The sequence below is a fragment of the Equus quagga genome, chromosome 9, assembly GCF_021613505.1.
Source record: "Equus quagga isolate Etosha38 chromosome 9, UCLA_HA_Equagga_1.0, whole genome shotgun sequence".
NCBI classification, from domain to species: domain Eukaryota; kingdom Metazoa; phylum Chordata; class Mammalia; order Perissodactyla; family Equidae; genus Equus; species Equus quagga.
Genome location: NC_060275.1, coordinates 120,579,619 through 120,598,803, shown reverse-complemented (window position 1 = coordinate 120,598,803; position 19,185 = coordinate 120,579,619). Strand labels below are relative to the sequence as shown.

At 50.2% G+C, this 19,185-nt stretch overlaps 1 protein-coding gene across 1 annotated transcript in view; it reads left to right on the top strand.

The window, feature by feature from the left end:
• Positions 1-15,755, top strand: part of TRIP13 (thyroid hormone receptor interactor 13) — a 17,854-nt gene extending 2,099 nt beyond the window's left edge. The window contains exons 3-13 of the mRNA XM_046671303.1: positions 1,146-1,275; positions 1,981-2,036; positions 2,815-2,905; positions 4,263-4,335; positions 7,050-7,113; positions 7,938-8,024; positions 8,306-8,412; positions 10,604-10,757; positions 12,816-12,928; positions 14,298-14,367; positions 14,806-15,755. Coding sequence (XP_046527259.1) covers positions 1,146-1,275; positions 1,981-2,036; positions 2,815-2,905; positions 4,263-4,335; positions 7,050-7,113; positions 7,938-8,024; positions 8,306-8,412; positions 10,604-10,757; positions 12,816-12,928; positions 14,298-14,367; positions 14,806-14,901 — 1,041 coding nt within the window. The 3' untranslated portion in view covers positions 14,902-15,755. The remainder of the gene's footprint in view (positions 1-1,145; positions 1,276-1,980; positions 2,037-2,814; positions 2,906-4,262; positions 4,336-7,049; positions 7,114-7,937; positions 8,025-8,305; positions 8,413-10,603; positions 10,758-12,815; positions 12,929-14,297; positions 14,368-14,805) is intronic.
• Positions 15,756-19,185: the final 3,430 nt, after the last annotated feature.

Here is a 19,185-nt window from a genome sequence, read left to right as displayed (position 1 = left end):
CCTCCAGTCGGCAGGCGTGTGTGGAGTGCTCAGGGTGTCGGGGCCTGCGAGTTGTGGGGGCTGCGAGCGAGACGGTCTGGCCTTCTAGCAGCTCCAGCGTCCAGACCTCACCCAGCGTCTTACGGGGTTTGTGTGTGCGGGTCAAGGGGAACTTTGCGTGGGAGGATGCGTTGAGCGGTCATTTCAGCGCTGGAAAAGCAACCCAAGCATCTGCCTCAGGAGGACGCGCTGTCACACCCGTGCAGTTCCCGTCTCAGAAAGAGTCGACTTGGAGGAATTGTTGGGCACTGAAATTATGCTGATGAGGCGGACTCCGCATTCTCACCTTAGGACTGATGTTTGTGGCATTGTCAGAGTTCTCTCCACGCTGAGATCTGAGGCCATCGTCCTTGATTGTAGCCGGCCTAGGGGAGCAGAAGAGCCTTCCCGTGGTCACGGGAGGACGCAGCCTAACCGGGGGGCATGGGTGCTGCCACTGAGCGTTTTCCTGTGTTCACTTTCAACTCTGCAGAGTCACCTAGAGAAGTTTGTCCTAATGGATAACTGTGTGATTTTGTGGAGATGTAGGAACAAGCGTTTTTTACATATTGTTAATAGCTAACAATTTGAAGTGTTTTAACTATCCATCAATGAGAGACGGGTTAAACAAATCCGACCCATCCACACCAAATATAACCATGAAAAAGCAGGAGGTAGATTTCTGTCTACTGATGCAAAATGGCCCCAAACTTGAGTAAGTGGGAAAGGAACAGTTAGAAAACTCTGGTAGAATCACGTTTTGGTCCACTGTGTGTGGATGTGTTATTGACTATGACATCTGTGAAGCTGGATGTAGGGGGCTTTGCCATTCTGCATTCTATATTTGCGTTTTTTCAAGAAGTGTGTGTTTTGTAATTATTAAAAAAAAGGTTTTTTTAATATATGTAGGACCCCAAAAAGGGAGAGACTGATAAACGTTTTTAAAAGGGCTAATCCTAAATCTGAAATAAAATGATAGCCTTTTCATCTAACCTAAGAGCTAGTTTTTAACATACTGCACGTTTAGTCTTTATCGTTGGACTTTAACATCTAATTTTTATAGCTAGAATTAAAACGAGTTATTTTCAGTTTGCATAGATTCATTTGATTTTTCCTTCTCGTCACAGCCCATTGATTTGAGCACATGCGCTATTGCACTTCACATCTTTCAGCTGAATGAAGATGGCCCCAGCAGTGAAAATCTGGAGGAAGAAACAGAAAATATAATTGCAGCAAATCACTGGGTTCTGCCCGCAGGTACTTGTGACGGTCACAGTAGGTGGAGCACGTGGAGGTGGTGAGGTCAGAGGGTGGCACTCGCCCCGGACTTGCTAGGCCACTTAACCAGGGAGAGTTTGTTTGTTTGTTTTGTAGGATTTTAGGGTGTTTTGTCTCCTGTGCAATGGAAAGTATATCACAGCAGAGGAAGGTAGAGATTCTAGTGTAAGACTGTTATTCCTTAGACAGGCCCTCCAAGGTGGTGCTCTTCTTTCCTATCCGGAAGAACACCCCTTCCTCCTGCCTCCTCGCTGCCTCTCTGTGGACTTTGCCGGTGATTCCAGCAGGCGGAGTCCTGGGTTAATTCAGTCGTCGGGTTTGTGCTGCTGTCCTAAGGGCTAGACTAGACCGCTACTGCCTGAGTGTTGGCAGTGGCGAGGATGACAGGTGCAGCGTCTGCGCTGTGTCCAAGCACAGGTCCACAAGAGACATCGTGCGTGCTGACACGACCACAAAAGTAACCCTTTGACCCCAGTTAATTATCTGCCAAAAGTCAAGCGTGACTGGCATTTGTTTCGCGTCTTTAATTTTAAGAAAAATTTTTAAAAACTTACTTCCCTGTGATCAGAATCTCAGCTCGCCGTGTGTGGAGCAGTGGGGTGCATTGCTGGCTCGGGGCAGACCCACATGGTGGGTGTAAATGCTTGCTTTCCTAAAATGAGGGTTTTGTTTTCTTCTCTCCAGCTGAATTCCATGGGCTTTGGGACAGCCTGGTATATGACGTGGAAGTCAAATCTCACGTAAGTTACACCTTTTTCCCAAAGGCCCCGTGATTTGAAGTAGAATCATTATGGTGTTGCTCTCCAGCACCTCGGAGCCCCTTGACTCAAATGGGCTTTTGGGAAGCACTGCCCGCCAGCCCACGTCCTGGGTATCTGTCCTCTGGGGTTGCTCCCGAGTGGAGCTGTTCTCTGGGGAGCCCCTGAGGGAGAAACGAGGAGGAGCAGAATGTGAAGACCACTTTCCTTGGGTTATACTCGCAGGAGCCCACGGGCCGAGGGGGCAGTGCTGAGGGGCAGACAGAGCGGGTGGGCAGGTGTGAGCAACTCCTCGCGCATCCGAGCCCCCTTGGAGGAGTTGGGTTCTGCACGCTGTGGCGGGGTGCTAGAATTTGGCCTCCGGCCCCCATCACCCCAGGCTGCTCTGGGAGCCACAGCGCAACGGCAGAGTCCTGGCTGTCTTGCCTTTAGTGAATGTGCTGTGTGCTCGCCGGCTGCGTCGTCTTGGAGGAAGCAGCTCACTCATCGCTTGCTGAGTCCCTTAGTCAGCATGCGTGACCTGGCACTTCAAATAGAAGTGACCTTTGTGTTTACCCCTTCTTATAGTAGTAGTGGCCGGCGCTTCTCCTCTTAGGTTTTAAGTTACCTCTGAAATGAAGGCCTGCGAAGCATCCACGAGCCCTTGGAGGCGGCCTCTGAGCGTGGCCTTGCTCCTGTCCCCTCTGCTCATCTAGGAGCACGTTTGGTGGAAGCTTTGCCTCGTGGCACCTCCATCTGTGTTTCTCCTCTCTTTGCTCAGCTCCTCGATTACGTGATGACGACTTTACTGTTTTCAGACAAGAATGTCGACAGCAATCTCATCACCTGGAACCGAGTGGTGCTGCTTCACGGTAAAGCATGCGGCTTGTTTGACGAGATGAGCTGTGTGGACCGGACTTTACTCGTACCTTTGTCCTTCTGCCAGGTGTTCCAGCTTTTTCTTTTCTGAGGGAGCCAGAGCTGTCGGAGAGCGTTCCTTCTCTGAGATGCCGGTCCAGCTCACGTCTCTCTGGGCGTTTGCTACTTGGCCCTGGACTTGGCAGCCGCTGATCACTGCCTTGTGGCTTTTTATGTTGTTATTAAACTTTTCAGGCACCTGCCTTATTTCCCCAATTCTCATGCATTCCTGGGGGTAGAAGTTGCCTCATATTTCTCTGTAGTATTCTTAGAGCTTCACTTGGTGAGTAGTAAACTGCAAAAAACATACTTTTACAGAACTTCTGTCTGGTTCTTCTCAGATGAAAATATTCTTCTTTTTTCTTAATGTTACTGGATAGGGAGGAATCGAGAGAATACCCAAATTGTAGTGAGGTAGGATCTCAGAGTAATTAGCCTGTTTATACCAAGTAAGGTTGTCTGCTTGTATACAATCTTAAACAATCAGTTAGTGTCTTTTAAATGCAGATATCCCCAGCACATTGCCCTAATTCCAGGAACAGAGTAGGCAATCAGCAGGTATTTTAACTAGTGAAATGAATGATTTTCCACTTAGAATTGGTTATATATTTCCTGTTCAATTATTGAAAATGCTCACGGAAAGTCAGAGTTCAACGTGTCAGCGTTTTCTGTTAGGCGCCTTTGTTCTTCCACATTGGTCACCTCCGAGCTTCTGCAGGGAGGTGTGCTAGGTGACACACAGGCCGGGCAGCTCCAAGCAGGGCCCTCGCCTTGGCCACCTTCTGGTTTAGTCTGGGGTGCAGGCCCATGTGGAAATAGCTCTAGTGAAAGGCAGGGGTGCTGTGGGCTGCAGAAGTAGCCCCTTCAGTGCCTCAGGAGTCCTGATTATCAAGAAACGTGTGTTTGACATTTTGAAAGGTGCCTTAAAGAGTGGGTTTCATAAGGACGTGTGGGGACGAGGCGAGTGTCAGTGAAGACAGACCAGGAAATGTAGTGCTCGCTCAGGATGCTGAGTGGCCCCTGGGGCCAGGAAGCAGTGTGTGTCATGGGTGGTGGAAGCTAAGACCAGAAACACGAGTTGCATTCAAACTAGGAAGAAAGAGGGAAAGACTTAAAGCACACTGGTAATATTTTGAGCATTTACCCTGCTAGCAGACTTTTTTGTAAGTTAGCAAGTGCTTGTGGTACTAACTTCATGGCATTGAACTTTCTGCTGCTTCTTTTGTATTCTGTGGATAACGCAACTCCTATTGTTTTAAGAATTTGTTACTGCACTGACTTAGAGACGTGTTTGCTTGGATTTTGTTACAGGTCCTCCAGGAACTGGAAAGACATCCCTGTGTAAAGCGTTAGCCCAGAAATTGACCATTAGACTTTCCAGCAGGTAACTTGGTCACTTGGGAGAAGAGGGCAGCAGGAGTGGGCTTGCTCGCCTTCTGTTGTTGACGCTGGAAGCTGTTCTTCTTTCTTAATCGTTTTACACGAATGGTAGGTCCTTCTCTTTCAACGTAAGTTAACGAATTCCTCTCTACCCAGGCTGGTCTTGAGTTACGATTCAGTCTTTTTCAATTTATGGAGACTCGCTCTATGAGCGCGTGTGCTCTGTCCTGGTGACTGTTCCACGTGCGCTTCAGAAGAGCGTGATCTGCTCCCGTTGGGTGGCGTGGGTCGTGGACGTCGTCTCAGGGTGCTTGGTCCCATGCTGATTGTCTGCTGTTCTCTCACGTACTGAGGGGGCGTGTCCGAGGCTCGAATCGTGGGTTTGTCTATTTCTCCTTGGGTTCTGTCAGTTTTGGGTTTATTGTTTCACCACATTTGGAAAATATTTAGCCGTTATTTTTTTAATTTCAGTGCCCCTCCTTTTTCCGGGAGTGCATTTATTTGCAGGTCAGACTGCTGGATATTGTCCTGCACACTGACGTCCATTTTCATTTTTTCGGGTTTTTAAAATCTTCCTTGTTTCATTTTGGACAGTTTTCTGCAGTATCTAATCTGCTTTTAATTTCATTCAGTGAAATTTTCATTTCTTATCATGTATTTGTCTTCTCTGGAGGTTCCATTTATACTTCTCATTTCTCTCCTCATTAGGTTCTTATTAAAATCCTTGAGCAAGTGTGTAAGAGCTGTTTTAATGTTCTTGTCTACTCATTCCATCATCATCGTCATTCCTGAGTTTTTCTATTGACCGGATTTTCTCCTGGTTACGGGTCATGTGCGTCTACTGCTTGGCATGTCGAGTAACTTTTGACTGACTGTGGACATTGTGGTCTCAGTGTCTGGATTCTCTCGTCTTCCTTTGAAGGCTGTCGAGTTTTGTTCTGGTGGGCGTTTCAGTTACTCTCGATTTGCTGTGATCCTTTGGGGGTTTGTTTCCAAGCATTGTTAGAGAGGGCCTTAGTCTAGTGTTACCTGATACTCAGGTGGGGCCCTTCTGTGGTCTCAGCTGAGCTCCTCGCATGAGTAACGAGCTCTGTCCACCTGGGCCCCTGGGAGCTGGAGTGCTCCCAGCCTGTGCGAGTGCCCGGAACGGCTCAGCTCAGTTGTCTCCAGCCTTGTGGGATTTTCCTGCTCACCCACCCGAGTGCGCAGCAGACTCAGGGACCCCAGGCCGATTTCTGGAGCTTTATTCCCAGCCAACTCCCTCCCTCTGGATCTCTGCTCTGCAGCCTCCCGGCTGCCTCAGGCTCCCTGAACTCTGACCTCTGTCTCCTCCCTCAGCGCAATGGCTGTGCTCTTCCTGGTCCCCTCCAGGGCCACGTTCGAAGGTGATCCAGGCAGAAGGCCAGCGCACTCACAGGGCTCACCTCTTCCTTCTCTCCAGCTCACGCTCCTCTGGCGCTGGTCGCCCAGTGCCGCTCACAGATGTTGTCCCTTGTTTTGTCTGGTTTTCTGGTCGATTTGAGGCAGAGGGCACATCTGGTATCTGTTACTCCAGTGGGAATTTAGAAGAGGAAATTCTGTGAAACTGACTTTTAAATACCTGTTGTCTTTTCAAAATGTCCTGTGAGTATTTTTACATTGGGAAATTGCTTAATTTCAACCCTTTATTTCATGCTTAGCAACGTGGCCTTTGTCTTGACAGATGGACCTACGTCTGGGTTTTAAAGATCTCTAGAGGTGGTTTCTTAAAACGCCAGAGAGTAAAGATGTTAGTACAAGAAATGTGACTTTTCCCATACAAAGATCTGGAAATATGTGTTTATTTTGTGGCTTAGAAATGGCAAAAGAAGACTTAGCAAGCCTTTCTAGTTCACTTTACTTGATAGTCAAACTGCTTTATGCTTAATTTCGTTTAATATTCAACCCAATCTCTATTTCCTTAGGTTGTCTGTCTCCCCCTGCTTTTGTAAACAGAGTTAGTCAATGGTCTTTTTCTCCTTTTTAAACGGAAAGCCAGTGATACTCTTTGAAAGTGGTTGTTTCTCTTCTGGGGGCTTCTGACGTGAAAGGAGCTCTGAAGAGACCTGGGGTTGCGTCTCTTCTGCCTCCGTCTTGCCTCCTGTCTGATCTTAGTCGGAACTCAGGGCCTGCACGTCTGGGCACCTCCTGAGTGCGGGCGCAGTGCTGGTCTCGGGGTCCCTACAGGTAATGGTTCACGGGGCCGCCTGCGCCTTCTGGGCCTCAGGGGTTTCCAGGAAGTGATTTTGTGCTGGAAAACAAGTTGTCAATTCTTCAGGGTTTTGTGGAAGGGTGAAAATGTTCAGCTCTGGCCATAAAACTTTTCATGCTTGTGTTTTGTTTTGCTTGACATATTGTACTGGTCAAACTTTGTAAACACAGAAGTAAAATTATAGGTAGATTAAAAAGGAGAGGGATTTTACTCTTGCTTTAATTCAAATAAAGATATTTAACTTGAAGAACTTTTCGATTAGAACTATTGATTGCATCTTGTTCCATTTTTCGTAGTTCTTTAGTATGTGGGGTGCTAGGTCCCTGGATCCTTTGTTAGTAGTTGTGACGATTTAACAAGTTAGTAATTCTCAACACGCTGGGCAGTTGAAAGATGCTGTAAGAAGGAAGCGAAAGTGGCTGCCACTGAGGGTGCTGTAGGTCTGATTTGTGAAATAATGGTCTGAACTCTGTGTTTCATCATCTTAGGTACCAGTATGGCCAATTAATTGAAATAAACAGCCACAGCCTCTTTTCTAAGTGGTTTTCAGAAGTAAGTATTAATTCTAATCCTCTGGATTGTCAGCATGTAGTTGAAAAGAAGTCCCATATGTTAGGCAGACAGCTGCAGGAGAGAAGTAGGTGAAATGGGTGAGTGAACCGTGGGTCTGACTCTGGTCAGAGGAAGGTTCCGGAGCTAAGCAGTAACTTGGAAATAGTCCGAGGCCTGAGAGGATCTCTGTTGGTCACATCTTGACCTTTGGCCAGGTGGGGCAGGATGTTCAGCATTCTCTTAGGATGGAAGGGGTCCCACATTCTAACGTGGACTGCACCCTTGGCTGAGCATGGCCTCAGCTGAGCCTTGTTCCACCATCTGTGAATTGAGGGTCTCAGACGAGGTCATGTCACAGGTGCCCCTCACCTCGAAGGGCTCTGCCCCAGACACCTGTGTCATTAGGTCCCTCTGTAGATGGTGAGTGGGGACCGGGAGTGCCCGGCCGGTTTGCATGCTGGCCTCCGTGATCCATCTCGTTCCTGGCCAGTAGAACGGCTGGGAAAGAGAGAGTGAGAGAAAGACAGGCAGGTAAGCTGAGGTGCGAGTCGCTCCTGTCCCGTGCTGCATAGCTCTGGACAGGAGCAGAGGTGGGCTCAGATCTCAGCATTTGGCACATGAAGCAGGGAGGGAGGGCATTTGGGTTGACCTCCTGTATGGACCTGGCTTCTCTGGTTCACAGAGTTCTCTGAGGGGCTGTCGAGACAGTGGGCTTGTGGGGCAACCTGGGGTCAGAGCGAAGCCTGATGGGGATGGTGGGCGCACGTGTGCACCTGGTAGCAAGACAAGTGTATGTCGACACTAAAACAGTGTTTTGGTTCCAGAGTGGCAAGCTGGTAACTAAGATGTTCCAGAAGATTCAGGATCTAATTGACGATAAAGATGCTCTGGTGTTTGTGCTGATTGACGAGGTAGGCATATTCAGACGTTGACCCTGGGCCTGAGGGAATTCAGGACTGAGTTCCCTCTCAGTGTGGCCCGGGCACAGCCAAGCCTCGCTTGATCCAGCATCCATCCAGCACACGGTGCCACGCAGTGCTGTCCTCCTTGGCTCCCCACACACCAGGCTCCCGGCACAGGCGGGCACGCGCGCTCGCATTCCTCTGTTGATTCCCTCGCTCAGCTGCCGTGTGCTAGGGCTGCCCCTGGGGCTGGGCACCGTCCTTGTTGACCCATTGCTCCATCCCCACAGGTAGAGAGCCTCACAGCTGCCCGCAATGCCTGCAGGGCGGGCGCTGAGCCTTCAGATGCCATCCGCGTGGTCAACGCCGTCCTGACCCAGATCGATCAGATTAAAAGGTAAGGCTCTGACACATGGGACTGTACGTGAGGTCACTTACCTGAGAGGTTGTAGAGAGGCTGTGAGAGGAACAGGCAGCTCTAGACCTCACTCCCAGCTCTTCTGACTGAAAACGCATCTGGCATGGGGTGGTCCCTGTCTTTCTCTGTGTGTGTGGCAGCATATACTAAGTGCATTTTTTAGAAATTAAGTACTTCCTTCTTTATTAAAGTATTAAAATGTAAAGTAGAACTGGGGCATGGTGAACATTTACACACTAGCATCCCAGTGTTAGTGCCAACACGACTGGTGTCTCGTGGTTGAAGGCTGACACTGGGCAGGCAGAGCATTTCCTGGGGCCGGATTTCGTGTCTCTACAGTCCAGTTTGCAGGTCCAGGGCCTGTGGTCAGTGTCCCCAAAGTGGATCCGGCTTTAGGGAGCAACTCCTACTAACCAGACTCGCGAGGAAGTGATGTCCAAACCAGAACCCCCATCTGCCCTTTGCAGCAGTTTGGCATGCCCTCCGTCCTCGAAATTCTCACGTTTGCTCTCTCGAGTGCGCTTTCTGCTTTCAGGCGCCAGGGCTCTGAAGCGTCGACAGGGTCTGGCTGGTTGAGTGGGGAGTAACAGCGAACCAGACTGTTGAGGGTTGTTTTCTCCAGGCCTTCAGCGTTGTTTGCAGGAGAGAACGTCTCGCTTTCTGGAGCTGCAGTTGTCTGTCTGTCAGCTGCTCGCCCTCTTGCGGGCAGGCCTTGTGCCAAATGTGGCGTTTCCTGGCCTCCACTCCTTCCTTCCCCACGGCTCCTCAGGCTGATTTCTGCTCCTGCCGCCACCCCTCATGCACCTGAGCACTAGTGTTCTCTTCCTGGAACTTTCTGCAGCATTCGACCCCCTGGTGACCCCCGTCTCCACTCTCCTGACCAGCTCAGTGTCTGCTGCAGGCACCTCCCGCCTCCTCTTCAGGGGCCCTGCACAGCCTGTCCGCAGCCCTCTCTAGGGTCACTCAAGCTCTGGTGGGCAAGTCCCCATGGCAGACCTGCACCTTCACTTGTGACCAGACATCAGACACGCTACTGGCTGCTCACTCAGCCTGAAACCCCAACTTCCAGGGTTCCCGTTACACTGATGGCTGTACCACACACCCACTGCTCAAGCCAGAAGATGGGGTCTCCCGACTCCCCCTCCATGAGAGGGGGTGTGGGCTGTGATTTCTCTTGCCTTCCTTGCCTCGTGTCATTTTGTGCTCCTAGTTCAGGCCCCTCTCTGGGTGGCCCTTCCACCCCTGCCCGTGTGTAGATCTGACCCTTTGTGACAAATCCCACCCCTGGATGCGGTTCCCAGCCCCATTCTCCCTCTGCACCCCACAGCCTCACGCTCTGGGTGCTGGACCAAGCAGCCTGTGCTTGCCCGGCCTCCACACCCTCTGCTTGGGCTCCTGGGACCCGTATGCCCCACCCCTACCCTTGCTCGGCTCACCTGCTCACCCTTCAGAGAACTGTGTGCCTACTGCCAGACACATGTGGAGCTGACCCCCTGGTGATACCCTGGCCACACAGCTGCCTGTGGCCTGTCTCTGCTGGCTGCTGCACCCTGGAGTGCAGTGCTGCCACAGTCCTGCTCCCAAGCCCACCAGGCCAGGAGATGTGCTCCCCGGGGACCCCCTGCCCGCTCTGTGCTGGTCTGTGCCAGTGAGTGGAGCGGACAAGGACGGGTCTCTTGTGGAGTTTGGAAGCTAGAGGGGAAAGCAGTGTAAACAGGATAAATAACTCGGCTCCATGCGGTGGCGGGGTGACAGCTGTGTGACAAGCGGTCCTGTGGCAGTGCCCAGGCAGGCAGGAGTGTGGATGCTAGGGGTCAGGGACGGGCGATGGGGATGCTGCACAGAGAAGAGAGCTTTGCTGTGGCTGCAGGAGGCGAGGGAGCTGTCAAACTGGGATCTAGGAGAGCTTTCCGGAAGACAGAGGAGCAACGAGAACGAGGCCCCAGGGAGGGTCTGCTTGGCCCGGCACCTGGTGTTGCAGCCGGAGAGCCTGGCAGGAGGGGGCTTAGGCAGGAGCTCACAGATGCAGGTCCTCGGAGGGCCTCGCAGGCGGTGTTGGACGGTGCACAGTGGCTGAGCGATGTTGGCTGGAGCCCAGGGCCCTCGCGGCACCTCTCCTGGCACTGCCAGGGTCGGGCGGAGTGACTGGTTCTCACTCCTCTGCCTCCAGGCACTCCAACGTGGTGATCCTGACCACCTCCAACATCACGGAGAGGATCGATGTGGCCTTCGTGGACAGGGCCGACATCAGGCAGTACATCGGGCCCCCCTCGGTGGCAGCCATCTTCAAGATCTACCTCTCCTGCCTGGAGGAGCTGATGAAGGTACTTGGCTTTTTCCCGCTCTCTTCTAATCAGTAGGTTTCTTGTATTTTCTTAATTCCCCTGTAGGGTTTTAACCACCTTAGGTTGAAAAGTGTAGTTTGTTGCATTTGACGGTTTATTGAGTTAATAGTCAAAATTATGGCCACTGACTCAATATTTTTGGTGCAAAACGCTCATCCTGTTGTTTGGTCCACCCATTTGCAGGCAGTGTGGGAGCGGGAGTGTGGCTGCAGTCAGCTGCCTGGCGAGTCTAGGTTCCCATGGCCTTTGAAACTGACTCCTCTCTGGGCTTCTATTTCCTGCCCTGAAAGAGGGAGAGCAGTAGAGGTCCTGGTTCAGAGGGAGGTCATCCTGCCTGGAGGTCACAGTTCACAGGGAGGTCATCCTGCCTGGAGGTCGTAGTTCACAGGGAGGTCATCCTGCCTGGAGATTGTAGTTCACAGGCAGGTCATCTAATTGGAGGTCACAGTTCACAGACTGTCACTGGCTACAGTGTTTGTGTCCCTTGGGTCCCGTGTTCTGGGATGGCTGGGAGCACGGCAGCAGTGAGTATGATGATGTTCGCAGGCGGTCTCTTGTGAGTCAGTCTCATGGGACCTGCACTTGCCTGGGCGCCAGGAGCTCTGGGCACTTGGGGTGTGGGCAGTAACCAAGCCAGCCAACGAATGGGGATTTGCACCGTGATAGTCACGATGGCGTTATTGTAACTGGCTGGCGGGGTGGGATCGACCCCCACCCTGCAGCTGCTGCCTGGCTCCATGGAGCTGGGGCCCCCACGTCCCTGACGAGGATGGCGCAGCTCCTGTGATGGGTACGGGAGAGCTCGTCTCGACTCCAGGTCAGCACGGTCCTGGCGCATGTGTCCCGTCCTGCTTTTCTGTGGCGTGGGGGGAAGGGAGGGAGGTCCTGTGGAGCTTCAACTTGCAATGCTGAGAGACGGGTGGAAACGTTCTGGTGTGGCACTGCTGCCGAGGAGCCAGTGTGGTGGCGGATCCCACTAGAGGTCGCCGAGCACCTTCAGCGCTGTGTCATGCGTGCTCGTGCTGTGAATCCAGGGGATGTTCCCAGGGTTAGCCAAGCGTGCGGACTTGTTCTGGGAGCTGAGCACACGGGGCAGGGTAGTTTCTCAGTCAAACAGGTTATAGGAAATTAAGATGTTCTGATGTGGCTGGTTCTGAAGGCTGCAGGTGTGTGACTGGCCCACTCTGTCAGGAGCCTGTGGCTCACCATTCTGCACTCGTCTGTGGGACGGTGTGGGTCACGTGAGGGCGGGGGGGCAGTCCGGGGAGGCTGTAGGGAGCTGAGAGAGCCGAAAAGTTCAGAGCTCACCGGACAGAAACGCCATGTCTTAGTTTCACCCACGGCCCTTTCCAGACCTCCCAAACATGCAGAGAAAGCCTCTCCCTCCTCCTCTCGCCTGGCTCCCAGGTGGAACCACTTCATGCTGGAAGTCCTTCAGCAGTGCTCCGTGTGCCAGCCCGACCATTTAGTGAAGCTACTTGGTGTCTGATGTGCAGACACGTGGTCCACGAGGCGAGCTTTGCAGCCCAGATCTGTGGTCAGTCGGAACCTGGCTGTGTCAGTCTTAAAAACAACAAGTGGAGACCCTCCTTGAACGGCGGGCGAAGTTCTGGCTCCAGGGCCCGGCTCTGCCCATCTGTGGGTCGTGACACGTTGTTGAAACCCAACAGCAGACTGGACTCAACGCCTCCCAGTCCCTCCCGGCCCTGACCATGGCGAGGACACGTTTTCGCCAAAAGCATGGGAGAGGCTGGGTCCCTGCTGACTTCTGAGGCGTGTTTCACTATTTGTGTACTTATCTTCGTTTGAAGAAGCAGGACTGTGTGTGTGTGTGTGTGTGTGTGTGTGTGTGTGAGAGTGTGAGAGGGGCACCGGCCTGCTTCTGGTGTGGCTGTGCATGTTAAATGGTCACTATTTGTGTTTCTGCGAGATGGGACATGGTTTACCTTCACTCTCTAAGTGCTGCACCTCTTGTTGACCTCTTGTGCCCTTTGTCCCCTGTGGGCCTCACCGTAACCACTGCCTCTGTCTCCCCAGTGTCAGATCATATATCCTCGCCAGCAGCTGCTGACGCTCCGCGAGCTGGAGATGATTGGCTTCATTGAGAACAACGTGTCAAAGCTGAGCCTCCTTTTGAGTGAAATTTCAAGGTGTGAATTGACCTCGTTTTTGTACCCGAGAAAAGTCCTTTTGCCATAGTAACGAGGGAGAGTTGTAATTGACTGTGGCAGCTGAGGTAGCAGTTTGGGGGTTAGAGGCCGGGGAGTGGAATCCCAAGGCATTGCATGTGTGCTGGGAGAGCTCGAGAACCCCTGACCTCTCTGGGCCTCAGTTTCTCTACTGCAAGATGGGGCTCAGCTGCCCTCACAGGGGTGCCAGCAGACAATGGGAAAGTGCTGCACTTGTGTCGGAAAAGGTAGACATTTACATTAAGGCTTTCTTGATGCATAAGTCATTTCTTAAACAATATTTGTTAAATTTCTGCAAATTGGCAAGAAGAAAATAAAATGGAAGCCTTCGCTTCAATGAGTAGAGTAAATAATTTCAGGGTCCTGTGCTTGGTGCTTTGGGAAATAAAGTGTATGGTCCAGCTGCCCTGGCGCCAAGAAGGAAGCACGTAACGCGTGTGCAGGGAGAATTGCTGGCTTGCATGCTGGGCTGCGGCTGGTGTGTTTTCAAGTTCTCAGGGGGCTTTGCTGACGGGGGGGGGGGGGGGGGGGAAAAGTGGAGCGGAGCCTCAAAGGACAGAGAGAGGGGGAGGCTGCGGGCCTGTGTGCTGAGGACCTCGGGCGGGTCGCGCTGCAGGGACCCGGCAGAGGCACTGGCAGGGCCAAGGGCCCAGTGGGGGCCTCAGAGTTCTGACCAGAGAGTTTGAACTTTATTCTGAAGCTACGAGACGTGGAAGGTTTTGAACGAAAGGACAGTGTGAAGAGCACGTGTGTTTGGATTATTTGTTTGCATTTTCTGTTGAAGAGATTTAAACTGATTGAGACAGGACAGAAGAGAGCAGTCCAGAGATGTGTGCAAAAATTAATGGGGGCCAGCCCTGGGCCTAGTGGTTAAGTTCAGCACTCTCCGCTTCAGTGGCCCGGATTCAGTTTCTGGGCGCAGACCTACACCACTGGTTGGTGACCATGCTGTTGTGGCAGCTCACATACAAAAGAGAGGAAGATTGTCACAGGAGTTAGCTCAGGGCGAATCTTCCTCACCAAAAAAAAACCAACAAAAAATTGATGAAGTTGTGAACCAGCTGGTTACTTGGGGAATCTGTGCCATGGTGGCCACTCGCCACCGTGTCCCACTCCGGGTGAGGCACTCCCGGCAGGCGTGGTCCCTGGCGCAGCAGTGGCCGTGAGCCGTGTATCAGGGCAGCGAGGGCCCTGTCCCACCTAGAGCAGTAGCTGAGGACCAGAGACCAGCCGAGGCTGTGGGGGAGGCATCTTCAGAGACGAGGGACTCTGTCCTGGGACTGCCGCTGTCTGTGGGAGCTGACATCCTCTGATGCGGTTACGTTCACAGGAAGAGCGAGGGCCTCAGCGGCCGTGTCCTGAGGAAGCTGCCTTTTCTGGCTCATGCGCTGTACATCCAGGTGAGTCTCCCGAGTCCTCACCCAAGTGCTCGGTCCTCACCACCACCCACCCCATCCAGCAGGGCGCGGCCTTGCTGGAGTTGCACTCCATACGTGGTACCTGCCCTATTTTATCCCAGCTTCTAAAGCGACGGGCTCCTGGGCACTGGGAGGAGTTCCCTCTGATGCCGTAGGGGCAGGGCCCCTCGAGTCCTCTGAGAAGAGACGGACACCTTCGTGGTGCGTCGGGAACTCACATCCCGGCCTTCCTGGCCCCCTCAGGCACTCGTGCCCCTCAGGGCTGGGCTCAGCTCCCAGAACAGCAGCCTGGGGTCACAGCGCACTAGCCCTGAGCTGGGGCTGCACCCCTATGCCGTCTGCACCGTGGGCAGGGCAGGTCCTGCCGCATGACCCCACCAAGGGCGAGGACCACCCCACAGTGCTCGTGTATTCTCCCAGGCCCCCACTGTCACCATAGAGGGATTCCTCCAGGCCCTGTCTCTCGCGGTGGACAAGCAGTTTGAGGAGAGAAAAAAGCTTTCGACCTGCGTCTGATCTGGGCTTCCCCGCCTGCAGTTTTCTGATTGTGAACCCGCAACCAGTGAGTGACGTCACCTCCTGAACAACTGCGGTGGCCCCGGAAATCTCCATGCAATGAGACTCAGGCCTGCAGGCCAGAGACCCGGGACCCAAGCGCTGTGAAAAGAAGCGTGTTGTCTTTACGTATTTTTAAATGCACATTAGAAGACAGATGACCTGCTGTGTTCACTGTTTAAATGATGATGATTCGAGTTCTCTTGTCTCTGTAGAGAAGTCTGACAGTGTTTGTTCCATCCGGCCTCCAGTCGATTGGACACAAAGTGCTGACAAGCTTTGTCTAAAAAAGATGATTAATATAGTTTTTATAAAGACGAAAGAGAAACTATATTGCCTTAAATAAGAATGTAATCATAGCATTGAAAAGTGAACATGTAACTCAAGGTAGAAGGTGGCATTTGCTTTCCACCGTGAGCTTGTTTTATTTACTGCAAACATCTCAGAGACTATTTAATGAATAAGAAAACCCATTCCTGTGTCATAGAAATTGGGGAAAATATTCTGGCTAAAGTGTTGTTCACAAAATCAGACGTGGCCCATCTGTAGGGAGGCGCAGCCCTTGGCATTTGATATGAACGTGTGCCTAGTGCAGGCGAGCATTGCCTGGATGCTTCTGCCCATTTTTTTGTTCAGTAATGTTGTTCATTGAACAATGAAGATTCTCAAATGAAGATTCACGTTAACAGAAGTAAAATAAATTGGCCACTAATCGGTGTATTACACAGAATATTATGTTTTGCATTTATCTCATGCTAAGGTAAATTTCACATTAGTGTTTTGTACACATTTCTTAAAGACAATATTATTTGTTATAGAACTTAAGTATTAAAATTGTTTTTCCAGAATTTTCTCATTTTGATTCTCTTGTCACTCCCAAGCGCTGTGAATTTTGTTAAAAAAATGGCTCACACGATTGCTTGACTTTTAGCCTGTTTTGTGCTCTGAGGCATAGCTGCATCGTCCAGAGAGGCTGTGCCCGTTTCATGGGAGCTGCACAAACCGTGGGGACGTGTCCTCAGGCCGTCTGGGAGCAGGGCCACAGAGGCTGTGGCACATGCAGCTTCATTCCTGCGCAGTCTTCCATCCCTGGCTCCAGCCAGATCTAGAACCTGGGGCAACAACTGCCTTAGAGACCAGAGCCTTTCTCTGTGGCTTCCTCAAGACTTGCATGGGGAGGCGAAAGTGGTGTCTGTGGGTGCTGGGTCAGGGGAAGGTGAAGGGAGCGTTCCACGCTCCAGGATTGGGGCCTGCAGTGGGCGAGGACCCTGAAACGACTTTTCTCAAGTTTGCTTCTGAAATGCCGAGTGCCCAGGTACCCAGATAGAAGGAAGGGGCCTGGGGAGAAGAGAAGGAGAAAGCTAGGGGCTGGGGCGGGCGCAGAGGTGTGGAGAGACAGACAAGGTAAGGGAGACAAGCAGGGGACGAGAAGCCCAAACAGGGACAGGGGACAGGTGGGGGCGGGGCCTTGGAGCCCAGCCCCGTGGGCAGAGAGGATGAGCAATTTGAGGGGAGGGGCCGCCAGACGGAGGCCTGTTTCCCCGAGAAGGCTGCAGAGGCTGTGGGTGCGCCTGAGGCATCTGCCTGTGGGCCACTTGAGGGTGGCACCGCTCTGTGGGAGTTGCTATTGACTGACAGTCCTCTTTATCACATGCGTTATCAATAACTCGAAAACTTCCTTCTCTATAACTGGTCCTTATTTGTGACTGGAAACCATTCTCCAGCAACTGACTTGTCACTTATGACTGGAAACCTTCTTTCTCTATTACCAGAGTTATCATTTATGGCTGGAAAACTTTTGTTTACCGTCTGAGTCATTTATTATAGGAAACCTCCATTCTCTATCACCTGAGTTATCATTTATGGCTGGAAATCCTCTCTTTTTATCACATGAGCTATTGATCACTGGAAACATTTCCTATCGCCTGTGTTATTTATGACTGTAAGCGGTCTTTGTCAGTCACCTGAGTTATCATTTATAACCGGAAAGCTTCTTTGTCTACCATGTGAGTTACTGCTGGTAACTGGAAACCTTTATCACCTGAATTACCGTTTATGGCTGGAAACCTTTCTCCATGACCTGAGTTTGTATTTGTGCCTGGAAATCATCTTTCTCTCACCTGAGTTATCATTTGTGACTGGAAACCTTCCTTCCTTAATCCTTAGTTATCACCAATGGTTGAAAGCCTTTCTTTCTCCATCACCTGAGTCATGATTGATGACTGGTAACCATCTGTTTTGACTACCTGACTTTCAGTTTCTGACGGATAGCTTTTCTGTCAGCTGAGTTAGCATTCCTGACTGAGTACCTGTCTTTGTTACTTCAGTTATCGTTCTTGGCTGGAAACCTTTCTCTATCACCCGACTGTCACTTGTGACGGGGAAGCTTTCTGGGTCACCTTACTTATCGTTTGTTATTGGAAACCTTTTGTTCTCTATGCCTTGATTTATCATTTATGATTTGAAACCTTTTATTCTCCACCATCTGGGTTATTTATAACCAAAAACCTTTCTCTGCTACCTGATTATCATTTGTGACCGAGAATCTTCTACTTCACCTGAGTTATAATTCATGACTGGAAATCACCCTTTCCTATCTTGTGAATTATCATTTATGACTGGAAACCTTTCGTTCCCCCTCAGCTGAGTTGTTGTTTCTGATTGACCATCTTCTTTCTCAATTGCCTGAGTTATCATTTATGGTGGAAATCTTTTTTCCTTATCATCTGATTTCATTTATGACTAGAAACCTCCTTTCTCTATCAGTTAAGTTAATATTTATAACCAGAAATCCTTTCTCTATTACCTGTCATTTATGGCTTGGAATCTTCTAGCTCTATCACCTGGGTTATGTGTAACTGGAAACCTTCTGTCTGTATCACCTGAGTTAATGACTAAAGACATCTTTCACTGTCAAAACTGAATTATCACTTTTGATCAGATATCTTCTTTCTCTATCACCTGAGTTACCATTTAAGACTGGAAATCTTCTTTTTCTATCATGCATAGCAGAAATCTCTCTCTAGTACCTGAGTTAATATTTATGACTGGAATAATCTTCTATCATGTGTGTTATCATTTGTGAATGGAAACTGTCTTTTTCTATCACTTGAATTATCATTTTTAACTGGAAACCTCCTTTCTCTATCACCTGAATTGTCATTAGTGACTGGAAACCTCCTTTCTCTATCACCTGAACTATCATTAACGACTGGAAATCTTCTTTCTCTATCAACTGATTTACCACTTATCAGTGGGAAACCTTTCTGTATCACCAGAGTTATCATTTATAACTGGAAACTTTCTTTTTCTATCATCTGTGTCCTAATTTATGACCGGAAACAGCCTTTCTCTATCACTTTTGTTATCATTTATAATGGTAAGTCCTCCTTCTCTATCACCTGAGTTATTTATAACTGAAAGTATTCTTTCCTTATATACTGAGTTATCATTAGTGTCTAGAAGCCTTTCTTTCTCTCTCACTTAAATTATCGTTTATGACTAGGAATGTTCTCTTTTTTGTCACCTAAGTTTTCATATATGTCGGGAAACCTTCCTCCATCACCTGACATATATATGAAAGTAAATATTCCTTCTGCATCACCTGAATTATCATTTATGACTAGAAACCTTCTATCTCTGTCACCTGAGTTACCTTTACGACTGGAACCGTTTTTTGTCTATCCCCTAAGTTTTCATCTTTGACTGGTTACCTTCTGTCTGTATCACCTCGGTTACGGATGATCAGAAACCATTTTTTGTACCGAAGTTACCAATTACGCAGGAAGTCTTATTTTATTTAGCCATTGGTGAGTCCTTCTAACCTATCATTTTACTTTCATATGTTAGTTTTAAAGAAATGTGCCTAAGCCAGGCATCTCTGTGATGAGATATCTTAATTTCTCCTGTTGCTTAACAGCCACCTGAGACTCACATAATGTATACCCCAGGTAAGTAGAACCAGTTGTGTTTGGGGCTAAAACGAGAGCACTGGCTAACGTCAGCGACATCCAGAAGAAAGCTCTAGTTCCAGTGCCTGAGGATTGTATTTGTTTAACCAATCGACGTTCACCTTAAGTAAGGCCATCTTGACTGTTCATGTGGCATTTCACTCTTCCTCCCGGTGCCCAGGTGGCTGAACACCACGAAAGCATTTCCCTAGGCACGTTCACCTGTGAGCATGTTCACCTGTGAGCACGTTCACCTGTGATTACATTCACCTGTGGGCACATTCACCTGTGATTA